This window comes from Hemicordylus capensis, chromosome 11 (assembly GCF_027244095.1).
Source record: "Hemicordylus capensis ecotype Gifberg chromosome 11, rHemCap1.1.pri, whole genome shotgun sequence".
NCBI classification, from domain to species: domain Eukaryota; kingdom Metazoa; phylum Chordata; class Lepidosauria; order Squamata; family Cordylidae; genus Hemicordylus; species Hemicordylus capensis.
In genome coordinates this window covers 15,550,898-15,577,080 of record NC_069667.1, presented here as the reverse complement: position 1 = coordinate 15,577,080, position 26,183 = coordinate 15,550,898, and the positions used below count along the sequence as shown (strand labels likewise).

The 26,183-nt window shown below is 49.6% G+C and overlaps 1 protein-coding gene across 7 annotated transcripts in view; it reads left to right on the top strand.

Annotated features, from left to right (window-relative positions):
* TAF1 (TATA-box binding protein associated factor 1) overlaps positions 1-26,183 on the top strand; it is a 45,261-nt gene that overhangs the window by 972 nt on the left and 18,106 nt on the right. For 2 of the 7 annotated variants that reach the window (XM_053274058.1, XM_053274055.1), the window contains exons 2-27: positions 1,518-1,635; positions 2,754-2,870; positions 3,348-3,464; positions 3,685-3,926; positions 4,624-4,842; positions 6,458-6,652; positions 6,746-6,941; positions 7,247-7,363; positions 8,079-8,246; positions 8,954-9,081; positions 9,175-9,282; positions 9,899-10,072; positions 10,195-10,368; positions 10,453-10,557; positions 13,078-13,278; positions 13,930-14,071; positions 14,342-14,472; positions 14,923-15,003; positions 15,138-15,287; positions 15,559-15,678; positions 15,766-15,941; positions 16,943-17,178; positions 18,899-19,112; positions 20,029-20,194; positions 23,317-23,528; positions 25,508-25,616. In XM_053274058.1, the coding sequence (XP_053130033.1) occupies positions 1,518-1,635; positions 2,754-2,870; positions 3,348-3,464; positions 3,685-3,926; positions 4,624-4,842; positions 6,458-6,652; positions 6,746-6,941; positions 7,247-7,363; positions 8,079-8,246; positions 8,954-9,081; positions 9,175-9,282; positions 9,899-10,072; positions 10,195-10,368; positions 10,453-10,557; positions 13,078-13,278; positions 13,930-14,071; positions 14,342-14,472; positions 14,923-15,003; positions 15,138-15,287; positions 15,559-15,678; positions 15,766-15,941; positions 16,943-17,178; positions 18,899-19,112; positions 20,029-20,194; positions 23,317-23,528; positions 25,508-25,616 (4,116 nt within the window). Of the gene's footprint in view, positions 1-1,517; positions 1,636-2,753; positions 2,871-3,347; positions 3,465-3,684; positions 3,927-4,623; positions 4,843-6,457; positions 6,653-6,745; positions 6,942-7,246; positions 7,364-8,078; positions 8,247-8,953; positions 9,082-9,174; positions 9,283-9,898; positions 10,073-10,194; positions 10,369-10,452; positions 10,558-13,077; positions 13,279-13,929; positions 14,072-14,341; positions 14,473-14,922; positions 15,004-15,137; positions 15,288-15,555; positions 15,679-15,765; positions 15,942-16,942; positions 17,179-18,898; positions 19,113-20,028; positions 20,199-23,314; positions 23,529-25,507; positions 25,617-26,183 lie in introns of all 7 variants that reach the window. The other 5 variants (XM_053274057.1, XM_053274054.1, XM_053274056.1 and 2 more) reach the window with 3 other exon arrangements.

Below are 26,183 nucleotides of genomic sequence, written 5' to 3'. Positions count from 1 at the left end.
GGCTTTCTTTCTTCTTTTCCCCTAAATGTTTATAGTCATAGGAAGCTACCTTATCCCTGCCCTTCTAGCCTAGGATTGCCTACTTTGACAGGCAGTGATTTTCCAGGGTTGTAAGGAGAGAGGCTCTTTTCCAGCTCTGAGGCGCTTGAAAACGTTTGGAACTTGTTCCTTTGGCTTGTGAGAGCCAAAAATATTTGCACTGAATTAGGCCCACTCCAAATATTTGTGGAGATCTAAAGCTACCTTGTATTGAGTTAGACAATCCATCCAGCTTAGGATGGGAGGATGAACTGGTCTTGTGGTAGCAAGCATGAATTGCCCCTTCTGCTAAGCAGGGTCTATCCTGGTGTGCATTTGAATGGGATACTACATGTGAACACTGTAAGACATTTCCCTTAGGGGATGGGGCCGCTCTGGGAAGAGCACTTGCATGCAAAAAGTTCTAAGTTCCCTTCCTGGCATCTCCAAGATAGGGCTGAGAGAGACTCCTGCCTGTAACCTTGGAGAAGCCGCTGCCAGTCTGTATAGACAATACTGAGCTAGATGGTCTGACTTGGTATATGGCAGCTTCCTATATTCCTTGGTCTACTCTGACTGGCAACAGCTCTCCAAGGTCTCAGGCAGAGAAAGATATTTTCTATCACTTGCTACCTGATCTAATTGTTGGAATTTGAACCTGGCACTTCCTGTATGCAAAGCATCCCCTTCTCAACAGCCTTTGGTACCCCAAATATGTGTTCCACTGTTTAGATATAGACCCTCCTCAGATATTCAAGGATGCATGGTATTAACTTGTACTGAGTCAAAGCTTTGGTTCTAGCCTGTAAACGTCTTTAGCAAGTGGCTCTCTGAGATCTCGGGTAGAGAGAATGTTTCCCATCAACCTAAGATTCTTTCCTCTGGAGACACCAGGGGAATGAACCCAAAACTTTCTGCATGCCAAGGATGTATGACACTTCCTTGCAGTGTGTTTTGACCACAAAGGATTTGTCCTTTGTTGCAGTCCTGTCAGCTCTAATGAATGATATAGCTCTCCAAGGCCTCCAGCAAGAGACTTTCCCAGCTCTGAGATGCCGTGTATTGAAACTGGAACCTTCTGCATGTAAAGTGGGTGTCCTGCCTCTGAGCTATGGGCCTTTCCCAAGCGTTTGTGAACATATGCTGCCTTAAAGTGATTCAGATCATTGGACCGTTTAGCCAAGTACTGTCAGCTCTGATTGGAGCAGATCTCCAGGGTCTCAGGCAGATGATTTCCTCTAGCCTGCAAGCTAAATGTGTGCTCTGTTGCCTAGCTATGGTCTCATCTTGCCCAGATTCCCAGTGTCTCTCTACATTTATCATACCTCCTGATTAGAATGTTACTGGCAAACATTAGCATCCCACTGCATCCTCTTCGTAATAGCATTAGAGTGTGCCATCCAAACCACTTATCAAAATATGAAGATGAAAGCTAAGGCTGGTTCTTGCCCCACATTTCCTGGCTAAATCTTGTCTCCCTTTCCTGCCCTGCCTACCAGGAATCAAAAAACCATTTGGCTGGACTTGGGGCTCTCGGTTTGGGAAGCTTCATCACTGAAATTGCAGCCAGTGAAGATGACACCTCTGAAGCAGATGGGGCCCAGCTGGATGAGGAAGGTGAGAGACTCTCTGGTCCCACAGATGGTGATGGCTAGGTAGAAGAAGTACTTTCATGCCTCTTGCTTGCATGTCAAATGCTGAGCTAGTTTGCTCTGTCTAGCTGCTTGGAGTGGTGCCCTGGTGATGCCTGCTCTCTCACTCTCCAAAATCTGCACTCTATATGGGGGATTTCAACATTGGCTTCTCATTGAGTATCAGAACTCTACCTACTAATTTCCCAAGTAGTATTTGGTTGCTACTGAGAAACAGAATGGACCAGCAGAGTGGATTGATTGAAATCGCCAAGAATAGAAGGCCAATTTAACTTGCTGATAGAATTTAGACACTTTCTAAATAAAAGTGAACTAATCGGTTGATTGGTAGATAGGGTCCTATGTGTTTATAACTGAAATACTGACTTGAGCCAAATGCAGAGATCTTATAGTTGCTAGGCCTGCCTTAGGAGTAAAAGGTCATGTAGATGGATTGGTGGATGACATTTGTGATGGGTTGCCAGTTGTTGCTTTGCCCCAGTGTCAAATCATAATGAAACTACATGAACTGCTGTGCAGAAGGATGACTGAAAAATGCATTGCTGTTTTCCCTATAGTTTTTTCTAGATCAGGCCTGCTCAACTTTGGCCCCCCAGCTCTCTTTGGACTCCAGCTCCCATAATCCCTAGCCGCAGTGGCCAATAGCCAGGGATTATGGGAGTTATAGGCCAACATCTGCGGGAGGGCCGAAGTTGAGCAGCCCTGTTCTACATGAAAAAAAGCAGCCTTTCATAAATTTAATGCTCATTAGTTCAGTGTTAAGAGATGGAACGTTTGCATTAAGTTCAGATTTCATTTTCAGTCAGATTGTTTATTAAAAAGAGAAACTTTTAGCTGAGACTTCAATGTGCAAAAGCCTGGTTTGGGTGTCTTAGCAAAAAACAGCTCATTTCATTCTTCTTTCCTTTTTCCAGTTTCTGGCCTTGCTCTCTCCCGCACGCACCTCCAGTTGCTGCAGTGGATAAAGTCAAGTGCTCTTTGGGGCAGAACAAACATGTGCACCGGGAAGGGAGCAGAAAGGTGGAGCTACCTCTTGGGTCTGCAACCATTTGTGTGACTGTTTTTTCTCCTCTTTTCCTTCAGGCTGGGTTAAGAGTACCGAGGATGCTGTTGATTATTCTGATATTAACGAGGTGGCTGAAGATGAGAGCCGCCGATTTAGGCAGGCAATGGGCAGCCTCCAGCCAGTCCAAAGGGCAGGTAATGGTGACCGATTCTTTTTCTGTATTCATCTTTGTATATTTCACCTCTGAGAAACATCAGGAGTCAGGCTTGCACAGTCTATCAACATCGTTGCTGCTGTGGCTGCACATTCCCCCACCCCCCATTCAGGTGCTGATGGCATGGGAGATTGTGTTAATTAATTTGGGATTCTAGCCTGAAATCTTCCCGTTCTTATGGCCGATGTCTCAACAATTTTGATGCGGCCCTGGAAGATGGGGGTGGGGGAAAGGTTTCAAAAACAGCAAATGCCTATTTCTTCTGTGTCATCTTATTTCAATCCTTGCTTTTTCAAATAGTTGAGCATAAGGGGACCTAGAAGTACGGCGTGCTGCTGTGGATGACGGAGGGTACTCCGGTCTTCCTGAAGTGTTCATGCTGGTGGCTTCTGACAAGGCTAGTTGGCTGAAGTTGTGGGAAAGGCTGCCCAGTGAATTCCTCTTTCTTCCCCTTCAGATGACGATGATGATTATGATGCTGACTCTGAGGATATCGATTCCAAGCTGATGCCGCCTCCCCCGCCTCCCCCAGTGCCTGTGAAAAAAGAAGATGAAAAGGATGCCGCTGCCTCTGGTGTGTATGTCCCCCTGAGAAGGGCTTGCTAGGATTGGAGTGCCAGCAGATAGCTTTCTGCACTTCGGAGCTTCTTGAGTAGCTGTGATAGGCTCTGTGATTTAAACCTAACAGAGCTTTTAAAAGAAAAAAAGAAGTATCAGATTTTGTTTAGGGATCTGCCCTCGGGAAGTTGAAGAGGAGGGACTTCCTCCTTGCTGAGAGACTTGCTCTCTTCCAGGATCTGAAGATGGCGATGGTATCATCCTTCCCTCCATCATTGCTCCTTCGTCTGCTGCCTCAGATAAGATGGATTTCAGCAGCTCTTCTGATTCAGAGTCCGAGATGGGGCCCCAGGAAGCGAGGCAGGCAGAGTCCAAGGAAGGCAAGCTCACACTGCCGCTTGCAGGGATCATGCAGCGCGATGCCACCAAGCAGCTGCCCAGCGTGACAGCGCTCTTCCCAGAGTTCCGGCCTGGCAGGGTAGGGCTGGAGGCCGAAATGGAATGAATGGATTGTGCTGGAAGGAGAAAGCTTCCGCCTGTTTTGTGGGGACAGCTCTGTCGGGGGCATCTCCTCCTCTTTCAGTCCTTGTGAACTGAGCCTGTTCCTGGGATTTGCTCTAGCCATTCTGTCCTTAGACTCTAGCTGCCCAATCAGTCCTCCTAGTGGTGTGGAAAGCAGGATTTCCCTCTTTGCCCCAGGTGTGGGTACCCCTGTGGGCCCCAAAGAGTAGGACAGCTCCCCTAGCCATGGGTTTGAGTCCTCCAAGCCACTGTAATGACTGTGGGGAACACAGCCAGAGGAGGTTAGTCTCTGTGGGACCCTGGGCCAAGGAGACGGGCCTTTCCATGCTGATGGGCTTCTCTGCTAGGGTATGGATAGATCCTTAAGTTCCAGGGGTAACAAAGGGATGACCCTTCAAATAGCCTGCTCTGTCGCAACAGTGGGTCAGGGCTTGCGGTGGCTGATGTGTTCCTCCTGCGTCTTCCACTCCCCGCCAGGGTGCTTTTTTAAGCCTTGTGAGCCCACAAAGAAAGGACTGCCTCTCCAACCAATCTCTTCTGGGGAGCCAGGGTGGGAGGAAGCTGTGGCCCCATGCCAAACTTCCCTCTTCACCAAGGTACCTGGGTGCCTGCAGGCCTTTCACTTGGGCATCCAATCTTCCTTCTCCTCTCAGGTGCTCCGCTTTCTGCGTCTCTTTGGTCCCGGGAAGAACATCCCCTCTGTCTGGCGCAGTGCCCGCAGGAAACGCAAGAAAAAGCACCGGGAATCGACTCCAGAAGTACAAATCCAGGAGGGCGAAACCATGACTGAGGCAGGCGTGGAAGGCAAATCTCCCTGGGAGTACGAATTTGCACCGCCGCCACCTCCAGAGCAGTGCCTGTCTGATGACGAGGTGGGTCTGTGGGAATGGAGAAGGTCCTTCCTACAAGGCGGGTGGGGCAGGTCTTGTGCTGTAGGATTTTTTGCCACCCCAAGAGAGAAGTGGGGAGGGCGGGGCATTCTGCCTGCCTTGCAGGAGGGTGGAAGCGCCTCTGCAGACATCTGTGGGTGAGTGGGCAACAAAATGGCAAAGGCAGTTCAGTGTAAGCAAGTGTAAAGGGATGCATATTGGGGCAAAAACCCCCAACCTTCATATATACTGATGAGATCTGAGCTGTTGATGACTGACCAGGAGAGAGGTTTTGGGATCATGGTGGACAGCTCATTGAAAGTGTTGACTCAGTGCGTGGTTGCTGTGAAAAAGAGGCCAATTCCATGCTAGGGATCATTGGGAAGGAGACTGAAAATAAAAATGCTAATATTATAATGCCTTTATACAAATCAATGGTGCGGCCACATTTGGAGTACTGCATTTGGAGTACAGTTCTGGTCACTGTATCTTAAGAAGAACATGGTAGAACTGGAAAAGATGCAGAAGAAGGCAACCAAGATGACTGGGGGCCTGGAGCACCTTCCTTATGAGGCAAAGCTATAGCATCTAGGGCTTTTTAGTCTGGAAAAGAGGTGACTATGGAGATACATTATAGAGGTGTATAAAACTATGCATGGAGTAGAGAGAATGCACAGATAGATTTTTCTCCCTCTCTCACAACACTAGAACCAGGGGTCATTCCATGAAATCGAAGGTCGGGAAATGTAGGATCAACAAAAGGAAGTAATTTTTCCACACAGAAAATTCAATTAATCTTTGGAATTCTCTGCTGTGGGATGTGGTGATGGCCACTGGCTTGGATGACTTTAAAAAGGGCTTAGACAAATTCATGGAGGACAGGTCTGTCGATGACTACTATAGTCTGGTGGCTACAGGCCACCTCCAGCCTAAGAGGCAAGATGCCTCTAAATACCAGTTGCAGGGGAGCAACAGTAGGAGAGAGGGCGTGCCCTCTCATCTCTTGCCTGTGGGCTTCCCAGAGGCATCTGGTGGGCCACTGTGAGAAAGAGGATGCTGGACTATATAGGCCTTGGGCTTGATCCAGCAGGGCTGTTCTTATGTTCTAGTGAGGTCTTTTCCTAGCAAAAACTCCCAGTTTTGGGCAGACTGTGGAGTGTCGGACACTAGACTCCTTCACACAATGATGAACAGAGTAGGAGAAGTCCTACCCAAGTTCAGGAGCTGTGTGTGCTCCCATTTTCTGCTCATGTGAAAGTGAAAAATGAGGTAGGAGTCTCATGGTGCAGGCAGCTGGGTAGGAGGGCTCCGTTTTACCCAGGAGCTGTACCCAGCTGCTGAATGAGGTAAGAAAATAACCCCTTCTACCCAGCGGCCGCTTAGCAGACCCTCACTGCCCGTGTATCCTGCCTTGTTTTTCACTTGCATATGAGCAGAAAATGTGATTGTGCACCTGAACTTGGGTAGGATGCTTCTCCTACCCTATTTATCATCATGTGAAGGAGCCTCCTTCAAAGCAGGTGCTGTGTGTAAATGGGTGTGGCTGGTGTCCTCTGAGAATGCTCCTGGTTCCTCCTGATGCCGCCTCCTGATCCTCTGGCTCCTTCCCGTCCTCCAGATCACCATGATGGCACCTGTGGAGTCCAAGTTCTCCCAGTCCACTGGAGATGCAGACAGAGTGGCAGACACCAAGCCCAGGGTGGCTGAATGGCGCTATGGGCCTGCCCAGCTCTGGTACGACATGTTGGGCATCCCTGAGGATGGCAGCGGCTTTGACTACGGCTTCAAGCTCAAGGATCCCCAAGAGGAGCTGGTAAGCTGGGAGCAGGAACCCAAAGGGAGAGCTGCCTGTCCCTCAGGCAGGAGGATTTGCCTCAGCTGGTGTCTTGACGTCTCTTCTTTGCAGGCCCCTGAATCTGAGAAGGATGATCTGCTGGCAGATGAGCATTTCCTGATGGTGACCCAGCTGCAGTGGGAAGACGACGTGATCTGGAATGGAGAGGACATTAAGCACAAGGGGACGAAAACGCAGAGAGCAAGTCTGGCCGGGTGGCTGCCCTCGAGTATGACCAGGAATGCCACTGCCTACAATGCCCAACAAGGTATCCCGGCCCCTTTTCCTGGCTGCAATGTCTGCAGGCATTGCCGGCAGTTTGCCAAGAGCGAACCCCTACTATGCCTGACGAGCCGAGCAGGATGTGTGATGGAGCAGTTAGCATCTTGGAATCAGACTGGGGAAACCTGGGTTTGAATCCTCACTGAGTCATGGAGCTCACTGGTGATCTTGGACCCGTCACCATTTCTCCGTTTAGCTTACCTCACAGTGAGAGACCATGTCGCCTGTCCTGAGCTCCTTGGAGGAATGTGAGTAGTAGTAATAAAGCAACGGTTTTGCTTCTGTTGTCAGGGCTGAACCGCAGTGGTTCTCTTCTGAATCTGCCCGTTCCTCTGGTGCAAAAGCCCAGTGTAGCCGGAGTCTTGAGCATTGCCAAGGGCAAAGAGAAGCAGCTTCCCGAACAGCAAGGTGAGGAGGAGAAGCCCCTTACATTGCACCAAGGGGGTGGGGGGGATGTTCTGTATGAATCAGTGGAAGGGAACCTGTGTGCTACAAGGATCTGAGTTAGGGGATTTCTCTCTCTCTCTCTCTCTGTAGTGCATCGTCCTGTCTCTCCCTGTTCATATTAAATAGCCATTTTTCTCTTAACTGCTGTGATGTCTTGTATTTAGATGCTTTAGAGCAGGGGTAGGCTACCTTGGTTCTCCAGATGATGATGAACCACCACTTGCATCATCCCCAGCCTCAGTTTGTGGCTGGGGATGATGGGAGTTGTAGTTCAACATCATCTGGAGAGCCAGGGCATCATCTTATAGAGCGAGTCTCTGGACAGGCATAAGCACCAGGATATACAATGTCAAAACTTCTCTCAAGATCCCAACCAGCAGTTTTTTTTAACTTCCTCAGAGGGATTTATCTGAGCCTCCTGTGCCTTCATCTTTTCCTATCATTTTCAAATATGTAGACAGAATAGGCCAGATCTTGCCAATCCATTCTTCTCATGATGACAAACAGCCTTGTGCTGAGCCTAGAGATTGTTGCTTTTAGAGGGTTCCTGGGTTGGTCGGTCTGTTGGAGAGGGCATGAGGCCCTGTCTGGGGAGGTGGGGTGGTGGTGCAAGGATTCTGGCAAGGCTGCTTGAATTTCGGGACAAAGTCAAAGTGGTGCTGTTTTGTCATTGAAGGAGCTCTGGATGAAGACAAGCCATGGTTCTCCATTTTCCCCATTGACAACGAAGAGCTGGTCTACGGCCGCTGGGAGGACAACATCATCTGGGATGATGAGGCGATGGAGACTGTCTTGGCACCACCTGTCCTGACTCTTGACCCAAATGATGAAAATATCATCCTGGGTATGTCTGCAGCACCGGTGTGCTTCACTTTGGCATGCTGGTGTGATGGGTTGGGATGCCTACTAAAGTGTCAGGAGAGGTGTTTTCCTCAGAGTGGGGGGAAATGGGAAACTTGTGGTGCAGGAAGGGACCTCCAGGGAACAAACCAGCTAGACCTATCCATCAGTCATCTTCCATTTTTCGTTTCCTAAACAGTTTGTTCAACAAAAAAAGTAATGAAGCCAATGAAATGGCATGTGTTCTCCTAAGTGACCTCCTGTCCAGGACTCTGTTGAAGAGCTTGCTTTTTGCTTCTTGGAAAATGACCTTTAACTGTCATAGTTCCTCCCCAGGAATTCTGGGAGTTGTAGTTGTGTGAGGAGGCTGAAGATCCCTAACAGAATTCTCAGCACCCTACCATTTCCAGAGTTCCTTTGAGGGAGCCAAGTCAGTTAGGCTGGTGTTTGATTCTGCTTAAATGTGTGGCCCAAGAGCAGAACTGCAGAAGCTCCTGTCATGTGAATGAGGCTGTTGAGTGGGAGAGGGTCATAGCTGCCGCAGGCTTGAAGGTTCCTTCAGTCTCTCACCTTGGTCAGTTGAGATGGATTTTTTTTTTAAAAAAAGAGCTAGCCCATTGTGCAGGCTTCCTCTGTGTGGTTGCTGTGGAGGTGGGGCTCTCCAGGGGCAGCCTTCAAAGTACCTTTTACTACTCATGTGCTCCTTCTTAGAAATTCCTGATGAGAAAGAAGAGATGACCTCAAACTCTCCTTCCAAGGAGAACAAGAAAGAATCTTCTCTCAAAAAGAGCCGGATCCTTTTGGGCAAGACGGGTGTCATTAAGGAGGAACCTCAGCAGGTCTGTCAGGGCGGTTCAATTTTCTGCTGGCAAGAGATGCAGGTGAGCGGGAAGTATGCCTCTCACCCTCCCTTCTTTGTCCTGTGAATATAGAATATGTCTCAGCCAGAGGTGAAGGACCCCTGGAATCTCTCCAATGATGAGTTCTACTATCCCAAGCAGCAAGGGCTCCGAGGAACCTTTGGAGGCAACATTATCCAGGTGAGGGCCAGCTGGGACAAGTGTGGACTCTTCTGGTGGGCGTGCACTCTGGTGTCGAAGTTCAGCTTCTTGAGAGCAGGGTGTTGATGGAAGAGGCACCTGTCCTCTGTCTCTAGGATGGGCCAAGTTTCTGTGGGCAAGTACTGGTGAACAGTGTTCCCTGTTACAGAGAGTCTCCTATGTTGTTGACCACAACTTCCATAACCCCCAACTGTAATGGCCAAAGGGCATTGAAGCTGGAGATCATGGGAGTTGTAGTCAGCTACATAGGGGACTCCCTATTTCAGGGAACACTGGCCATTGCAGCTGGGGATTGTGGGAGTTGTAGTCAACAGCATCCAAGACTCACTGTTTCAGGCAACATTGCTGGTGAACCAGTTTTCCATATGCAGACTCTTTTCTCAGGACTTCAGAGGTGGCCTTGCCTGCTGCAGAGCCGGCAGGTGCTTTGGGTGGGTCAGCCCCTTTTCTCTGGCTGTCTTTGCTGCTCATTAGTGACACTGGAAAATGCTGTTCTGGGAGAGCGTGGCCTCCTGGTGGCTGCTGGTGGTGGTGGGCTAGTGCTGGGCTCTTGCCCATGCTAAGTGAGAACGTGTGTGCATTTTGCCCGGTGCAGCACTCGATCCCTGCAGTGGAGCTTCGGCAGCCCTTCTTCCCCACCCACATGGGCCTCATGAAGCTGCGCCAGTTTCACCGGCCTTCCTTGAAGAAGTATGCCTTTGGGGCCTTGTCCCAACCCGGCCCTCACTCAGTGCAGCCGCTGCTGAAGCACATCAAGAAGAAAGCCAAGGTAAAGCCAAAGCGGCCGGCTTCCGGGGGTGGCGAGAGATCCCTGCTGCTGCTGCTGTGGTTTCTCTCTTTCTGCCTGCCTCTTTTTGGTCCTCTGACCCTTTCTTCCTGCCCTGTGCCCAGATGAGAGAGCAGGAGCGGCAGGCCTCCGGTGGCGGGGAAATGTTCTTCATGCGCACTTCCCAAGACCTGACCGGCAAGGACGGCGATCTCATCCTGGCAGAGTACAGTGAGGAGAACGCCCCTTTAATGATGCAGGTTGGGATGGCTTCCAAGATCAAGAACTACTACAAGCGGGTGAGTGCTCTTGTTTGGCCTCTGGGGTTGAGTTGCTTGCAGCCCAAGGCTGCCTTCTAGCTGACGTCCTCTTTCTTCTGGCAGAAACCGGGCAAGGATCCTGGTGCCCCTGACTGCAAATACGGAGAGACCGTCTACTGCCACACCTCTCCCTTCCTGGGCTCTCTCCACCCAGGCCAGCTGCTCCAGGTGAGACCCCTGCCTTTCTCTTCTGGGAATTGAGGTTGAGATTGGTTCTGCTTTTGGAACGGGGCCAGGAGAAGCCTCTGGCTGTTTGCAGAGAGCAAGGAGTGGGCTGAGGGGGAAGAGTCAGACGTTTGAGGGGGCCTGTGGTTGCATGTGGCAGCAACGGTCAAGAGGTTTTTGCATTTACCTTCTAATTCCTACTAGCTTCCCCAGGGGTACTTCATGCAGTATCACTGCAGGTGCATCTTTTGATTGGGAAGCTGCCTTCTACTGAGTCAGACCTTTGGTCCATCTAGCTCACTATTGTCTACACCTTTGGTCCATCTAGCTCACTATTGTCTACACTGACTGGCAGCAGCTCTCCGAGGTTGCAGGCAGGAATTTCTCCCAGACCTAGATGCAGATGCTGTCAGGGACTGAACCTGGGACCATCTGTATGCAATCAGAGGTTCTACCACTGGGCTATGGCCCCATCCCCTAAAAGGAATATCCTACAGCAAACGGCACTCACATGGAGTCACCCATCCAAATGCAAACTGAGATGGACCCTGCTTTGCAAAGGGAATAATTCATGCTTGCAAGACCAGCTCTCCTCCCAAACAGGAATTCTGTTGTGTGAAAACCACCAAAAGTCTTGTGACAGTCACCTTGAGGGTGACTGTCAGGTCAACAGCGGAGTGTCCTGGGGGAGTGTAATGTTCACTCTTTGGTTTCTGAATGCCACCTTTCTTGTGTCAGATTCTGATTGACCTGTGATTACTGTGTTAGCAGGAGACTGGGGATGGTATGTATGAGCAGGTACATGGGTTGGTGAGTGGACTGGGGGTTATTCTATGCTTTCCTGTGATATACACTCAGTAGAGAGATTGCTCGACACAGTGAAAGATGAAATAAATCGACTACAGACTGACATCTTGAGCATCACTGAATTAAAATGGACTGGAATGGGACACTTTCAGTCAGAAAATCATACTGTTTACTACTCAGGACACGAAAACCAAAGAAGGAATGGTGTTGCTTTCATCATCAAGAAGGATATAGCAATGACAGTACTTGGGTACAATGTGGTCAGTGACCGACTAATATCAATTAGATTTCATGGACAACCCTTTAACATGACAGTTCTTCAAGTCTATGCCCCAACGACTGATACAGAAGAAGAGGAAGTTGATGAGTTTTATGCTCAAGTTCAATCTGAAATTGACAGAACATGCAAGCAAGATATGATATTGTTGGTTGGAGACTGGAATGCCAAAGTTGGAAGGTAAGGAGGAAAACAGTCGGCCTATATGGCCTAGGAAACAGAAATGAAGCAGGAGAACGGCTTACTAGTTTCTGCCAAGCCAGTGATCTCTTCATTGCTAACACATTCTTCAAACAACCAAAGCCTATACACATGGACATCACCAGTTGGAGTACATAGGAACCAAATTGATTACATTATTGGTGCAAGGAATTGGAAGAGCTCAGTTATAACAGCAAAGACATGGCCGGGGGCCAGTTGTGGAACAGATCATGAACTGCTCATGTGCAAGTTCCAAGTGAAGCTAAAGCGGAAAAACAAAGCTATCCAGTTTCCACAATATGGTCTTGAGAATGTACCCATCATTTTCAAGGAGAACATCAGGAACCGCTTTGAAGTTCTGAACCTCATTGATAGGGAACCAGAGCAACTGTGGAATGAAATCAAAGAAGTTGTTAAGGACAAATGTGAAAAGACACTGCCAAAGACCAAGAAACAGAAGAAAGCAAAATGGATGTCCGAACAGATGGTGGAAATTGCCAAGAAGAGGAGAGAAGCCAAAGTCAAGAAAGATAAGGACCTCAGGAAGGAACTTAATAGGGAATTTCAGAAAGCTGTTAGAAGAGACATGGAGCAGTAGTACAGTGACATCTGTAAAGACCTTGAGGATGGAAATAGACATGGAAAAACAAGGGAAGTTTTCCCAAAGATCTTTGAACTCAGAGGGAGGTTCCAACCTCGAATTGTTATGTTAAGGGATGCCAAAGGACAGATAGTAACTGATTCTGAAAAAATCAGAGATGGAAGGAGTATACTAAAAATCTGTACAACAGAGATGTCAACATCCAAGATCCCCTAGAAGATATTCCCTACTTGCAAGAACCTCTAGTACGGGAAGATGAAGTTGGATCAGCACTCTGATCATTACCAAGTCTGCAGGCTACAGGAATTGATGGCTACAGGCAAAGAGAACACGAGATATTGCTGTATGTTTTGGAAACCATTTTCTTTGGCTTCTTGCCTACTAGTTGTCATCTTTGGAGGATGGAAGGTGAATTTCTCTGTGTGCAACAGGTGACTCTGGTGTATAAACGTTCAGAGGGTGCCTGCTTGCTCTTCTTGAAGCCTGCCTTGTATTAATAGGCTCTTGGGTCTGATATTCTGTTTTTTAAAATCAGAGAATCATGAGGCACCACAAAGAAACAATAGTCTGTTGTGTCCTGTAGGATTCTCTGTCTTCCTGTTGCAGCTGGCTAACGTGGCCCCTTTTCTTTTGTCAGGCATTTGAAAACAATCTTTTCCGGGCTCCAATCTACCTTCACAAAATGCCTGAAACGGATTTCCTCGTTATTCGGACACGGCAAGGTTACTACATCCGGGAGCTGGTGGATATCTTTGTCGTGGGGCAGGAGTGTCCTCTCTTTGAAGTTCCTGGTCCCAACTCCAAACGGGCCAACACTCACATCCGGGACTTCCTGCAGGTTTGGTTTGGTTTTGGGGAGACCTCACAAGCTGTGATCTCTGCAGCAAGCTGGGGGTGTGGATTAAGGAAGTACCATTCCTTTTGGCAGAGCTTGCTGCAGATTCACGGGTGGTGCTTTTCTGTGGCTCATGTGCAAGGCTGGTAGAAATGACGTGTTTATAGGGCTAGCTTGTGTGCTGTATTTGAGGTCAGAAAGGCAAGTACTTTTCCTCTCCTATCAAGTTTGGCCACCTTCCGTGACACTCCAGAACAGTGTTCTCTTTAATTTTTTTCATGTATGTGCGGAATTAGATTTGTTCTGGCTGGCAGTATCAAGGCAGTGTGTGCGCACATGCATTCAGGGTGTGGCCTTCCTGATTCAGCCTGAGCAGGATCTAAAATTAATTGAGCGGACATCAAAAAATGTGTGAGCATGCGCATGCCTTAGAGGGAACACTGTTCCAGAATTGATCTGTGCTGAACTATCCCTTTATTTTATGTAGGCACAAAGCTCATAATGTGGATTAACTTGCAGGGTGGGTGTAGATTAATGCATGGAGGGTAGATGGAATCCTGCATTAGTGCTGGACTTGGTCCTCCACAGATCCTTCAAAGCCACATGTTTGTGACATGCTAATGTGTCAGCTGTTCCTTTTGATTTTCTTGCCAGGTCTTTATATATCGCCTATTCTGGAAGAGCAGAGACCGTCCCCGGAGAATTCGGATGGAGGATATCAAGAAAGCATTTCCCTCTCACTCAGAGAGCAGCATCCGGAAGCGGCTTAAACTCTGTGCAGACTTTAAGCGCACAGGTAGGTGAACATTTTGTGTGGTAAGCCTTTCTGGCATGCCCCAGCAAAACTCAGGTGGCTGGCGCTACTATTGCCTCTAAGAAACGGCTTTGTCCTGAAATCTCAAGATTCCCTCCTGCCACCGCCCCCGCCCCCCCAATCTGCATTAAGAGATCTGTTATGAGTCCCCATGTGTTTAGTTGTCTACTTCAGCCATCACTTGTTCCTGCTGGGATAGGGAGGGAGGGAATGTTTCATTGGAGGCTCACTGGGGGCCTCTGCTTGTTTCAGGGATGGATTCCAACTGGTGGGTCCTGAAGCCCGACTTCCGGCTGCCGACTGAAGAGGAGATTCGAGCCATGGTGTCACCAGAGCAGTGCTGTGCCTATTACAGCATGATCTCTGCTGAGCAGCGCTTGAAGGTGAGCCTGTATCTCTCCTGATTCCTGCTGGTTGCTGCACATGGTGCTTTGGAACTAAGAGGCCAACCAGTCCTGCAGATCCCACCAGGGAGAATTTGGGGAGAACACAAAGAGATTCTGCATCACCTGATCTTCTCCCCCCTTGTTGCTATCCGGTAGTCCAGATCCTGGGTGCTCCTCCTCTCCACCCACTAGGAGGCATGGTTTTGTTTTGTTTTTTGTTTTTAAGAAGGGCATGGTTGGGGCTGGGCAAATGATGTTGGAGATGGGAAGAGGTCTCTTAGGGGTGGGACTTCCTGAGAACCAAGCTGGGGAGGCATTTCCTGATTGTGGAGCCCCTCCCTGTGTGTGCAAAACTGCCATAGGCCCCTCTTGTGCTCCCTCAGCTGGTGCATGGGCATGCCCAAGCGACCTAGGAAGTGACTCCTTCCCTCTTTCTTTTCTCCTTAGGATGCAGGCTATGGGGAGAAATCCTTCTTTGCCCCCGAAGAGGAAAATGAGGAGGATTTCCAGATGAAGATAGATGATGAGGTAGAACTGAGGGGAGTGCATGGCAGGGGTTGGCGGTTGGCCAGATGGCACTGCATGAGTGAGGCCTGAACCTGAGGTGGGGGGCGGGGGCCTCCTGCTGAAGGCATGCTGGCTTTCTCTCCCGCTCCTCGCAGGTACGCACTGCCCCCTGGAACACCACACGGGCCTTTATTGCGGCCATGAAGGGGAAATGCCTCTTGGAAGTGACTGGCGTGGCAGACCCCACAGGGTGTGGAGAAGGATTCTCCTATGTCAAGATCCCAAACAAGCCAACTCAGCAGAAGGTAAGCGAAGGGGCCAGGTCAGGAATGTGAGGAAGAGAGCCAGGCCAGCAATTCATGCTGGGCAGCCACCGGGGGTGGGTGTGGGTGTGTGGGCTGGCGGCTGCTCCTGTCCAAGAAGTGCAGCCCCCCTCTAGACCCTGTGAATGCCTCTGTGGGGCACTGGCCATGTTGGAGGGGCTTTTGGTGTGTCTCTTTGGGGCCTTTTCCTGGGCCCGGGAGTGGGAGGATTTGGCTGGACACTGAGGGGAAAAAGAGGTTCTTCTTCAAGCAGGATGACAAGGAGCCGCAGCCAGTGAAGAAGACGGTGACGGGGACAGACGCCGACCTCCGCCGCCTGTCTCTCAAGAACGCCAAGCAGCTCCTGCGCAAGTTTGGAGTTCCGGAAGAGGAGGTGAGTGCCCCCTCTCAGCCCCCGAGCCCCAGTGGTGGTGGCGGCGGCAGCAAGCCGTTGCCATGAGCCCATCTCTCCGCCCTCCAGATCAAGAAGCTCTCCCGCTGGGAAGTGATTGATGTTGTGCGGACCATGTCCACGGAGCAGGCGCGCTCAGGGGAGGGGCCGATGAGCAAGTTTGCCCGCGGCTCTCGCTTCTCTGTGGCCGAGCACCAGGAGAGATACAAGGAGGAGTGCCAGCGCATCTTTGACTTGCAGAACAAGTGAGTTCTCCCCTGTTACCTGGCTCCTGGGACCTTCTGCTGGCCCCTTATGCCCCAGGATCCTTCTGGGTACCCCTTGGGGCATTCTGGCTTTTGACCTGTGAACAGCTCTGAATGCTGACATCCTCTTTGGTGCCCCCTTTTGCTCTTTTAGATCATCTTGGACTGCTCTCCTCTGGATGCCGGCTGGAGCCAGGCTGAGCTTACCCTTGCCATAAACTACTTCCTGGGTGGGAGGGACTGCAACTGCCCAGCCATCTGTCTTTGTCTGTTGTGTGTATGGCGTCTGTCCTTAGTATGAGATTTAAAAGAATTGCCTATCAAGAGAGACAAAGAGAAGGGAGTGTAAGTAGGTGAGAATCTAGCTCCAGAGAAAGGGGAGCTGGTCTTGTATTAGCAAGCATACATTGACCCCATTGCTAAGCAGGGTTTGTCTTGGTTTGCATTTGGATGGGCGACTCTATGCAAGTGCTGTCTGCTGTAAGATATTCCCCTGAGGAGATGGGGCCATAGCCCAGTGGTGGAGCATTTGCCTTGCCTGCAGAAGATCCTTGGTTTAGTCCCTGGCAGCATCTCCAGGTAGGATTGGGAGAGACTCCTGCCTGAAGCCTCGGAGAAGCCGCTGCCAGTCAGTGCAGACAAATACCGAGCTAGATGGGCCAGTGGTCTGACTTGGTGTAAGGCAGCTTCCTATGTTTCCATTCAGAAGGGTCTTGTTAGCAAAGCTCTGCAGTTTATATCCTCCTTTCATTTTGCAAAACCAAAGCCATTGGGGTGGACTTTCCCAGAAGCTACCTAGTCCAAAGGCAGGAGGGATGTGTGGCCAGCAAGAGAGACATGAAGGTGTTTGTAATAGCTGAATGTAGGGGAGTCAACAGGCTCTTGTCTTAACAGCTTGTCGGGTGCTGGATTTTTGTCCTTTCATCTTCCTGTGGAAGATGTCACCAGAGCGCTGGGTGACACGAATGTCAAACTGACTCTGGCGGCGATTCTCATTCCAGAGTTCTGGAATCCACGGAGATCTTATCGACAGACACAGACAGCAGCTCTGCCGAGGACAGCGACTTTGAGGAGATGGGGAAGAACATTGAAAACATGCTGCAGAACAAGAAGACCAGCTCCCAGCTGTCCCGGGAGAGGGAGGAGCAGGAGCGGAAGGAGCTGCAGAGGATGCTCTTGGGGGAAGACGGTGGTAATGACAAGGAGAGGAGCAAGAGGCGAGACAAGAAGGGCTTGTGTGAGTATTGCTGTCACTGAGCAAAGAGACACCTTTTAACGGGGCGATTCTCTTAAATTTAGCGGGGGGAGAGCAATTGGCCCTACCCAACCCCAGCACCGCACCCCTTCAGTGGCTGTTGCTGGTCTTTGCCTTGTGTTTCTTTTTAGATTGTGAGCCCTTTGGGGAAAGGGGACCATCCTAATTAACTATGTAATATTTATTTCCCTATGTAAACTGCTTTGAGAACTTCAATTGAGTGGTATATATATATCCGTTGTCGTATTTGGCAGCCGAGGTGGGAGAGGGAGAGGCTTCCAACTGGTGGTGGGGAGCGCATGGGCAACTCCAGCAGCCTGTTCTTCCGGCTTACCACCATAAGAAGTCCAGCCAGCTGGCTCAGGCCAAAGTGGGTCCTTTTAGTCCAGTGTCTTTTGCCCAATAGAGGCTAACCCAGGGATTCTCAACGTGTGGGTCCCCAGATGTAATTGAACTTCAACTCCCATAATTCCCAACCAAAGGCCACTGGGGCTGGGGATTATGGGAGCTGAAGTCCAATAACATCTGGGGACCCACACGTTGAGAAACCCTGGGCTAACCATATGTTCCCAGGAAGCGTATAGCCTTTCTTAGCCCCCAGGATCCAGTGGCACCCTTTCTCTAGAATGGCCATTCTGGTTAACACAGGCATTTGGTTAACAATAATGGAAGCACCATAACTAGCAAACTGTTTAGAGGATCAGCTGAGGAAGAGGAGGAGGATTTCCATAAAAGGGGTTGCAAGGAAAGGAACATGGAGTGTGGGCCATAAGAGGCAGAAAGGGCCCAGGTCTAGGGATGTCTACGGAACCGGTTCTGTGTGGAAGGGGTGTCTGTGTGTGTGTGTGGGGGGGAGGTTCTTTAAGGAGCAGGGGAGGTGCTGCCTACCTGCCAGCTCCCACCCCGCCACTTTCGTGAAAAGTGGGCCTGCGGCGTCCCTCCCTGTGCTCCAGTCACCATCGCCACGGAAGTGGACGGTGCACATGCACCCTGCGGGGAGGGATGCTGCAGTCCCACATGCCACCTTTTTACAAAAGCGCTGGCGGGGGGGGGGGGGAGTGTTGGGGCAGGGAGGCAGTGCCTCCCCTGCCTCTTAAAGAACCCACCTCCCACCCTCTGAATTGGCTCAAATGCTTGTGCACGGAACTGGTTTGGTGTTCCTAGAATGGAGTGCCAAACAGTTCCATGCACATCCCCACCCAGGGCTGAGGAAGCTCAAGGAGCTGCCCTGGGATGGAGCCGTTGTCCACAAGGCTGCACGGAGTGGGGCGGCCGTTCCTTTGCTCTCCTGCTGGAGTCTTCTGAAATTGGCGCTAACTGGGTCCCCTGCTAACTGAGCAAAGAGGCACCTTTTCAAAGTGGTGATTCTCTTTATTGTGTGTGTGTGTTCGGGGGGAGAGCAACTGGCCCTATCCAGCCCCAGCACAGCATCCCTCCAGTGGCTGTTGCTGGTGTCCATCTTTCGTTTCTTTTTAGATTTCAGCCCTTTGGGGACAGGGAGCCATTTATTTATTCTTATTTCTCTGTGTAAACTGCTTTGGGGACTTTTTGGAAAAGTGGTGTATAAATATTCGTTGTAGTAGTGTTCTTGCATAGGACTGGGGAAACCTGGCACCTCCAGTTTGCTGCCCAGAGCTCACTCTCCCTAGTCCAGAGCACTGGGCCTGTTTTGTCAGCAACACCGCCATGGCTTTTCTTTCAGCCTCCACCCCTGGCAACCTGGGAGGCTCCCACAAAGATGACGACACCGCCTCAGTGACCAGCCTCAATTCCTCTGCCACCGGCCGCCGCCTAAAAATCTACCGCACCTTCTGTGACGAGGACGGGAAGGAGTATGTGAGGTGTGAGACAGTCCGCAAGCCCTCAGTCATAGACGCCTACAGCAGGATACGGACCACCAAGGATGAAGAGTACATGTAAGGGCTGTTCTCTGGCTTCCTTTGACCGCTGGGAGTGACGTGTTGAAGGGCGGGAAACTGCACAAAGATAATGCACCGGCATACTTAGGCTTGTGTCCCTGTTTCTGGCCATATTGGGGGGCTTTGGGGGCAAATGCATGGCCAAAGTGTGAGGGGCCTTGGCTCCCCCTCCCCATGCTATTCGCTGTGGAGTTTGTAATGTAGTGTCTGAATTAGATCTAAGGCAGGAGTTCTCCGACTGGGGTCCACCCTCCCCAGATTTGTTGGACTTCAACTCCCATAATCCCCAGCCACAATGGGCAAATGAGAACCCTTGATCTAAGGGTTTATTCTGATTTGTGGCTTCTCCCTGGTTGCCAGGGTTGCTGCCTAACCTTAGTGAATTGTGGGGAAAGGGCTATACCTCAGTGGTAGAGCCCCTGCTTTGTTTTCAGACGGTCCCAGGTTTAATCCCTGGCTCCATCTCTAGGTAGGGCTGGGAAAGATCCCAGGACAGCTGTTGCCGGTCAGAGTAGGCAGTACTGAGCCAGACGGACTCAAGGGTCTGACTCAGGATAAGCCAGCCTCCTTATATTCATATGTTCAACACAGGCATGCAGGGCCAGTGGGCCCTTGCTGCTCCAAACATGGATGAGATTGCCAGAGGAGGTGGCACATCCCTGCTGGGTCTCACTCCTTCGGGCAGGGCTCTTCAACTTCGGCTCATGCAGATGTTGGCCCATACTCCCCAGCCACTCCCATAATCCCTGGTTATTGGCCAGTGGCTGGGGAGTATGGGTGTAGTTGTCCAAAAACAGCTGGGGGTGGGAGCCAGAGCTAGCTATGAAGTATGCTTTCGGTTCTGGGCTTGAGCATGGGAGACCCCGTGGAGCAGGGCGTCTGGCCAAGCTGAATGTCCGGGCTTCTGTTGCAGCCGGAAGTTTGCCCTCTTTGATGAGCAGCATCGAGAAGAGATGCGGAAGGAGAGGCGCCGGATCCAGGAGCAGCTGAGACGGCTCAAGAGAAACCAAGAGAAGGAGAAACTGAAAGGTCCTCCTGAGAAGAAGCCCAAGAAGATGAAGGAGCGGCCAGACCTGAAGGTAGCTCTGAATGCTCTCAGCATCTTGACCTCTTCAGCATTTTTTTAAAAATAGAAATTTCTAGTTCCTGTGGGGGAGATGAATTTGTATTCAGTTGTATCTTGTGAGATCTTAGAAACTAGAGGGGACTGAGCAGAGTTTCTGGTAGGCAGAACATTGGTGTGTTACAGCATTCCTCTCCCTTACCTCCCATTGCTCTCAGAAATATATATATATTACGTAAGGCAGCACACGTGCAGTCCTGCTTAATTAGCATCTCTTCCCCTTACCCCACCCCAGTTGCAGGTGCATTGGGAGTTTCAGGAGGAGGGAAGTTAAAGCCGGTGGCTGTGGCCCTCCTGCTGGCAACTCATTCACTCTTTCACTCAGAAGTCCCTTCTCCATAGTGCTACGTGTAGCATAATAGTGGGCTTCTGGGTAAAAGCAAAAAGCAGCCACAGTGAAAACAGGAGGTAGTAATGAACCAAGATGAAATCAGTGTTCCCTCTAACAGGGATTCCCAGATGTTATTGACTACATCTCCCATAATCCCCAGCCAAAGGCCACTGCAGCTGGGAATGCTGGGAGTTGTATTGAACAATGTCTGGGGATCCTGTGTGGAGGAACAGCTATCCCACTCCCACCACCACATGTGGAGGAACAGCCCTCTATTCCTCCTAACCTTTTTATCGCTGCCACCAAGTGGACTTTTGGTGTGGCTGGGTCCACCACAACACCCTTCAAGAACAAAACAACAACAAATGCTCAGTATTGTGTAAAGGCTTATAGGCATGAGATGGAAGCAATTAACAAGCTTCTATTTTTTAAAAAACAACATTTACTTTTAGACAAATTGGTTCAATTAAAACATTGCTTTTGCAGCCAAAAAAAAAAAAAAGTACAAATTCAAAACAGTTATTGAAAATCAAAACAGTCAGGGAGAATAAAAACTGGAAAAACGCATCTACTACCTGACTCTATACTGGTCCCTACTCAGAGTCCTCTGTGCTCTCTTGTCAGCTTCTGGCTTGCTGGGTGCTTCTGATTACAACACAGGTCTGGGTTCAATCCAGCCTAGCTCTTCTCTTCTCTTCTTAGTGATTTCAGTTGGGTTTTTCCCTCCAGCAGATTTACTTCCAGGACTCTCTGTCTTCTTCAACCTTCAGCTCTGACTCTCTCCAGCAGACTTTACTTCTCTGGCTTCCAAGACTCTTTCTCAGGACTCTTTTGACTTCACTCTCCAGGACTCTGTCCAACAGACTTTCTGCCCTCTTAAAACTCTCTTAATATATACAGTTTCTCCCACCTAACAGTTTTTTAAGCCATCCCATTAGAAAAAAATTCCCTCCATTTCTTGAAATCTGTTTTCCTCCAAAAATCAACTGTCAGAATACTAAACCAAAAGTGAAACAAGAATGAACTTTTGACCCTGCACCTTCTTCATGCATAGGGATTCGCAAGCACAGAAATCCTGTTTACAACAATGCAGAGGTTTTTAGGAATATAATGGTAGTGGATTATAGCCTTTGTCTCAGAGCAAGCTCACATGAGGGAAAGAAATGCTGAATCATGCCTGCTGAGCTTTCTGGCAAAGGCTATTCCTAAAACTTTCCTGTATTTCTTGTAGGTTCAAAAATGGCTGCCACCCCCTCCCCCCCATTACAGAGCTTGAACCTCCCTGGGCTTGGGGTGGAATTCCCAGGGGAAACTCTCTTTATTTTGCTATTGGAAAAGTGCAAAAACCTTCCATGTGCAAGCCTACACGTAATGAGAAGTAGTTGTTGAATGTCTGAGGACGTGATTGCACCAGTGTAAGATCCCTTTCCAGCCCCTCCTTCTCCCGAGTTAAAAACCCCACTCAGAGAGGCTTGTAAAAGAAAAGAACAAAAAGAAAAACAGTTTTATTCAAATGCTACAGACTGCTTCCATCTGAGGCTCTCTCACCTTTTAGTTACAGGTAAAAATACTCAGTAGGTTACAAGAATACTTCAAAAAGCACCCCGAATGATGCTGGGGCGGCATGCTTTAAAAATCGTGGTTACCCAGTTGCAAGGAACAGGTATGCAGGAAAATACAAAAGCACCTTTAAAAGCTTACAGAGTTTTTTTGCAATGCCCTGGCTGGATGGGCGAAGGCTATTGTTTCTTAGTTTAGTTACGTTACAGGTAAACAATAATAAACCAGTTTTGGGGATATATAAAGCGCACACAAAAGAAACAAAGTCTGATGCAAAATCTGACTAAACTAACTTTCCCTAGACTAAACTTCCTGAAGCCAAAATCCTGACTTCCTTTGTCTTGAACTCACCAAATCCTGGATGAGAATTCAAGCTGCCTGCCCTCCTGGCTTCCCAGAACCTGCAGAAGGGGCCTTCTCCTGCAGCCATTTCTCATGGTCACATGTCCTCCTCTCTCCCTCAGCCTGCTTCTTCTAACAAAGAACTCTTCTCTTCCTCCCATAGGCTCTCTAGGTCCCACCCATCTGGTGTGCTGATTAGCTGAGCTCTCGAGTTCACCAGCCTGTCAGTCAATACAGGGGTTCACTTCTGGTTAACTCTTTAGGGGAGGTGTGGCTGATCACTACAATAATATAACACATTTCATTTATCAGGGCTTATTTACAAGAAGAGGTTTGGGACTGTTAATACACTATACAATACAGGGGCTTATTTACAGAAACCCAAGAGGTCTAGGCCTCGTTCCTCTACACCCTGTTAGAGGGAACACTGGATGAAATCCTTGCTCTTCAGATTTCATGCGGAAGGTTCTTGCATGAGGCACAAGTCTCATCTCTGGTTTATATGCAGGCCATATTCTTCAGCCCTGTCTGTTCGGTCACATCCACACCTCCAAGAAGTATCCCTTGCACGCCAGTTTTTGCTAGGATAGACACAACTCGTGTGTTTATTTTCTAAACATATGCCTTGCCTTGTCTGCTTAAAGTGTAGCCTGGGAAGTTGAAGGCTTGTGACTAAGGCTGGTGCTTTGCTTTGCCCTGAGCCCATCCCCCTGGCTTCTGGTTTTGCAGCTGCTGCCTCCTAGCGCTGGCACTGCAGTTCCTGGAAGCCTGGCCACTTGGGAGTTGTGTGTTGCCCAGACTTCTGGAGCAGTCTGTGACTCTTCCCGTTTTGGCTCTTGCGACAGCTCAAGTGTGGTGCCTGCGGGGCCATCGGGCACATGAGGACCAACAAGTTCTGCCCCCTCTACTACCAAACCAATGCTCCCCCGTCCAACCCCGTGGCCATGACGGAGGAGCAGGAGGAGGAGCTGGAGAAGACGGTCATTCCCAATGATAACGAGGAGCTGATCAAAGTGGAGGGGACCAAGATTGTCCTGGGGAAGCAGCTCATTGAGAGGTGAGGAGTGGCAGGCCGGGGCCTTCTCATAAGTTAGAGGTGCCGGGTCCTCTGCACAGTCTTTCAGCCTCAGTGCTCCACTTATGAAGTGGGAACAGGAGTGACTTCTCTCACAGAGTTGCTGCCGTGGTTAATGCGGTAAGGAAGATTGGCAACATTGTTGAATTGTAAGGATTCAGCAGCCAAAGGATCTTGACTATGAAATGGAGAGTCTGTCTGTCGGTCCATCTACCTATTTACCTACCTACCTATCTAATTTGTAGATTCCCCCACACTTCTGTCTCTGGGTGGTTTAGAACAACATAAATCAGATTAAAAATGAAAACTTAGTTTAAATCCACAGTCCAGTTAAAAAAACTTGGGTGAAAAAATAAGGCTTTAGAGACTTTTGAAACATTGTCAGAGAAGGGGAGGCTCTTATTTCAGCAGGGAGCACATTGCAGTGTCTCAGGGTGGTAACAGAGAAGACCCATCTCTGAGTAGCCACCAGACGAGATAGTGGCAACTGCAGACGAACCTCTCCAGATAATCTCAGTGGGCAGTGGGGCTCATGGCGAAGAAGACATTCTTGTAAATACCCACAGCCTAAGCTCTTTAGGGTTTTATAGGTTATAACAAGCACCTTTATATTTTGCCTAGAAACTTATCGGCAGCCAGTGTAGCTCTTTCAATACAAGAGTAATATGGTCTCTCCAAGATGACCCAGAGACCAACCTGGCTGCCGCGTTCTGTACCAACTGCAGTTTCCGGACTCCGTACAAAGGCAGCCCCACATAGAGCGCATTGCAGTGGTCAAGTCTGGAGGTTACCAGCAGATGCACCACTGTTCTGAGGTTATCTCAAGGAAACCCACCCCCGCAAAAGGTTTACGAACCCTCCCCCCCCAAACTGAACTGAACTGGGGCGGGGGCGGTGGTGGTTCAAGGGGGTGCTGGACTGAATTTGGCCCAGTCTGGGTCTGGTTCGGACTCAAACTGAACCGGACCAGCTGGTGCCATGCATACCCCTAATGCTCTGTGGATAAAATATCTCGTATTTGGGCCAATTTAGATTCAGACCCCACAATTATTGCAGAGTCTGATGCGGAGGTGTCCAGCAACTCCTCTTATGTGGTTAGGCTGAATCAGTTTCAGTTTGTGACTCCCGAGGATGTGGACGAGCTGCTTGGAACCATGCAGCCTACCACCTGTTTTCTTGACCCTTGTCCAACATGGCTTATACTATCTAGCAGGGGGTTGTTGTAGAAGGCTTGGTAGATGATATAAATGCTTCTCTGAGGGAGGGCAGGATGACTCCTTGCCTTAAGGAGGCAATCATTAGATCTCTTCTGAAGAAGCCTGCATTGGATCTCTCAGAGTTAAGCAACTATAGGCCTGTCTCCAACCTTCCGTGGTTGTGATGATGTAATCCACCCTGATTCAAGATGGCGGACGTATGAAGATTTGAGGTACAAGAGGTCTAACTTGTGGACCTCGATTTGAAACAAATTTAGTCCGGTTGTAGGGATCGTGAAAGGAAAGTAGGAACATAGGAAGCTGCCATATACCGAGTCAGACCATTGGTCTATCTAGCTCAGTATTATCTTCACAGACTGGCAGCGGCTTCTCCAAGGTTGTAGCCAGGAATCTCTCTCAGCCCTATCTTGGAGAGGCCAGGGAGGGAACTTGGAACCTAGATGCTCTTCCCAGAGCAGCTCCATCCCCTGAGGGGAATATCTCGCAGTGCTCACACTTCTAGTCTCCCATTCATATGCAACCAGGGCAGACCCTGCTTAGCTAAGGGGACAAGTCATGCTTGCTACCACAAGACCAGCTCTCCTCTAGGCAGTAGGCAGATTACTGCTTACTAGAACAACTTGTTTGTTTTTGTTGCTGGTCATCATAGACTGCAATAAAGAACTGGCTGACTGTGGACCTTGTGCTAGGGGCGGGGGGAGATAGTGGAAACTGCAGTGTTGGTGTCTTTCTCTGTCCTTGCAGCGCAGATGAGGTGCGCAGGAAGTCCTTGGTCCTGAAGTTCCCCAAACAGCAGCTCCCACCCAAGAAGAAACGGCGAGTTGGAACCACCGTTCATTGTGACTACTTGAACGTAAGCTCTTGAGTCATTCTAGTCCTCCCCACCTTGGAGACAGTTGTTTGTGGGGACTGCATCCTTTTAAGCCTTAGGCAGAATCAGGGGCCTACTGTGGGCACACTGGCAGAAGCAGCATGCAAAAGGCAGACCCTCCCCTAAAGAGCAAGTGCTGCAAAAGCAGATGGGCAGCCGGGAGGTTCTTCTTTGCAAGATCTGGAGAGTGTCGAAAATGCAAGAAGAGCCCTATTAGGTCGGACCAAAGCGAGTCCATCTGAGCCAAGATCCTGCCTCCCACAGTGGCCAGCCAGGTGCCCCAGTAGGAAGGCAAGAGGCCTCTCCTGCTGATCCTCCTGAGCAGCTAGTATTCATAGATATATACTGCCTTTGAATTCATAGATATACTGTGGGGGGTTCCTTCCAGCTGTTGTGACTAATAGCTTGTCATAGACCTCCCATGAATTTGTCTGGTCTCCTTTGAAAGCCATCTGACCTAGTGGTTATCACCACATCTTCTGGCAATGTGGTCCATGAGTTAGTTGTGCATTTAGTTATGTGCACGCAGAAGTCCTGCGTGAAGGAGGA